This window comes from Vespa crabro, chromosome 9, assembly GCF_910589235.1.
Source record: "Vespa crabro chromosome 9, iyVesCrab1.2, whole genome shotgun sequence".
In the NCBI taxonomy this organism is placed as follows: Eukaryota; Metazoa; Arthropoda; class Insecta; order Hymenoptera; family Vespidae; genus Vespa; species Vespa crabro.
Genome location: NC_060963.1, coordinates 1,747,501 through 1,750,000, shown reverse-complemented (window position 1 = coordinate 1,750,000; position 2,500 = coordinate 1,747,501). Strand labels below are relative to the sequence as shown.

The 2,500-nt window shown below is 28.6% G+C and overlaps 1 protein-coding gene across 2 annotated transcripts in view; it reads left to right on the top strand.

The window, feature by feature from the left end:
* LOC124426987 (zinc finger protein 26-like) overlaps positions 1 to 2,500 on the top strand; it is a 24,328-nt gene that overhangs the window by 16,426 nt on the left and 5,402 nt on the right. The window contains exon 4 of one of the 2 annotated variants that reach the window (XM_046969360.1): positions 593 to 620. The exons of the other annotated variant lie outside the window; for it this stretch is intronic. Coding sequence (XP_046825316.1) covers positions 593 to 605 — 13 coding nt within the window. The 3' untranslated portion in view covers positions 606 to 620. Of the gene's footprint in view, positions 1 to 592; positions 621 to 2,500 lie in introns of those variants that run through there. 2 annotated transcript variants of the gene reach the window in all.

Sequence of the window (2,500 nt, the reverse complement as noted above, 5' to 3'; positions counted from 1 at the left end):
CTCTACGTGAAATTTTCAATGATATTATATATATATATATATATGTATACCTGAAACGAGTTTGTTTAAAATAGAAAAAGTTTTTCATAGGATATATGTTTGACGATACAATGGGAGATTTTGTTTTGTATAGATTAGATTAAAAGTTAATAAGTGATATATATATATATATATATATATAATTTTTTTTTAGCTTTTTACAATCTGAAAAAGAAGATTTCAAAAAAAGAAAAAAAAGATTTTTGAGTAATAGTAATATATTCTTAAAAACTATCTTAGAAATTTTCGATCATCGATCTTGGATTTATATTCTTTGTATATATATATATATACATAGTTTATGGTATTTTTAATATTATTTTTTATTTTGTTTTTTACTTTTTAATTGACTACTTCATACGATCGATGTTTATTTATAACAAAGATTTCACTCTCTCTGTCTCTGTCTCTCTCTCTGTCTCTCTCTCTTTTCGCTCTTTGAAAAGAAACGATCGTCGAACTGAAATTTTAATTTTTTCTTTTTTTCTTTTTTTTTTTCTTTTTTTTAAATTGGACGAAGCAACGTATATAATTAAATGATCTTTCCTTTCAGAGGAAATTTATAAGGACGATTATCGGAGTACTCTGACGTTGTCAAAAATCAAAGGAAGATGTTTCCCATCTACGGGGTGATACAAAATTTCCTAAGTGATGTTTATCGAATTAATCCTTCTTCGAGACTTTTATAGGTTCTGTAATTAGATTTGCAAGTTGGTTTCGTAGAAATAAAATTGAAGATTTTTAATGAAAAGAAAAAAGAAAAATAAAAACAAAAAAAAAAATGAAAAAAAAGGAAAAAAAAAAAGAGAAGAACAATCAAATAGAATGAAAGGAGAACGAAAAGATCGAGCCAAAAAAAAAAAAAAAAGAAAAAAAAGAAAATTGTCGAAACAAGAGCAATCAATTTTTATAATAATTTATGAATAATTTTGTTACACTCTGTATATTTCCCTTTCTCTCTTATTCACTTTATCTTCTGTTTTTGACTTATGAAAAGTCGTCGAGTAACTAATACGAGCGAGAACGAATAAAAGGGACAAGTCTCTTAAGAGAGAGAGAGAGAGAGAGGGAGAGAGAGAGAGAGAGAGAGAGAGAGAGAGAGGGAGAGAGAGAGAGATCTTTAAACCCTTGCAGAACTTTTCGAAGAGATCTGTCAGTTTCCAACTGATTCTCGTAAACCTCAAAATCCTTCTCAAGGAAAAGCATGGATTAGCGTAGAATTTACAGGACTCCTTGCTTTTCCTTTCGACATTTTTCATTTTCGAAAAAGCAAGAGAGAGAGAGAGCGTATATGGATAAGTCCAAAGGGAATGAAATTTTATATTAGAAAACGAATAAAAAGGGAAAATTGAAATCGAAGTTATTGTGAAATTTCAATTTCTAAGTGAAAATAAATTATTTGCGACATTTTCTTTTTCTCTTTATTATTCTTTACTTTTCTTTTTCATTTATTATTATTTATTTTCTTTTTTGTTTTTTTTTCTTTATATTTCTTCTTCTTCTTCTCCCCCCCCCCCCCCGGTCTCCCCTGTCCAGAATCATCGAGATAATTATTTATCGTTTCTGTCTCGTATTATATTTCGACAATAAATGCGATATAAAACGTGAAAAATGAATGACGCGATAAATATAAATGCTTATCGATAATTCTTCCTACAGATCACCCCCACCCCCCACCCCCCACCACCACTCTCTTGCTTATCGTTGAAATTCATCGAAATAACGAATGACTTTTGTGACAGTAATACGTAATATAATCGTTCCTTGTAGATCTATTTCAGAGATCTATTGATCGATAAAGTTCTTACGGAAAATAGAATATAATTTAATAATTATTTAAGGATGTGGTTGGGTGAGGCGGTATTGGTGGCGGGCTGGGGTGGGGGGAGGGAATTTGTATCGTTAGATAAATAAATAAATAAATAAATAAATAAATAGATACGTTATATATTCGTTTAAATAAATCTTTCGTTTCTTCTTCCTTAATATTTTCTAAACGAAATTATTCTTATCGTATCAATCTTCGTATTATTACGTGGACGGTACTTGCACGGAGATTACGAGGTATTACGAATAATACTATACTTTGTGTCTAATATACACGTGTATACATATACATATACATATACATATACATATGTATGTATATACATAGGGTGGCCACTTTGAAAAGACCTTAAAGGGTTTAAAAGAGTCATAACTTATTCATGTTCAATCTTTTTTATTTACTTTCCTTTTTTGTTCGTAGGTTATAAAGCATCCCTCGGAGATTAAAATGGCTACGTATGATGTTATACAGGGATAATGAAAAAAAAAAAAAAAAAAAAAAAAAAAAAAAAAAAAAAAAAAAAAAAAGAAAAAACAAGAACAGAATGAAAAAAAAAGAAGAAAAAAAAAAATAGAGAAGAAAGAAAGAAGAAGAAAAAAAGAACTTAATATATAAACCGTGCGCTTTTATAAA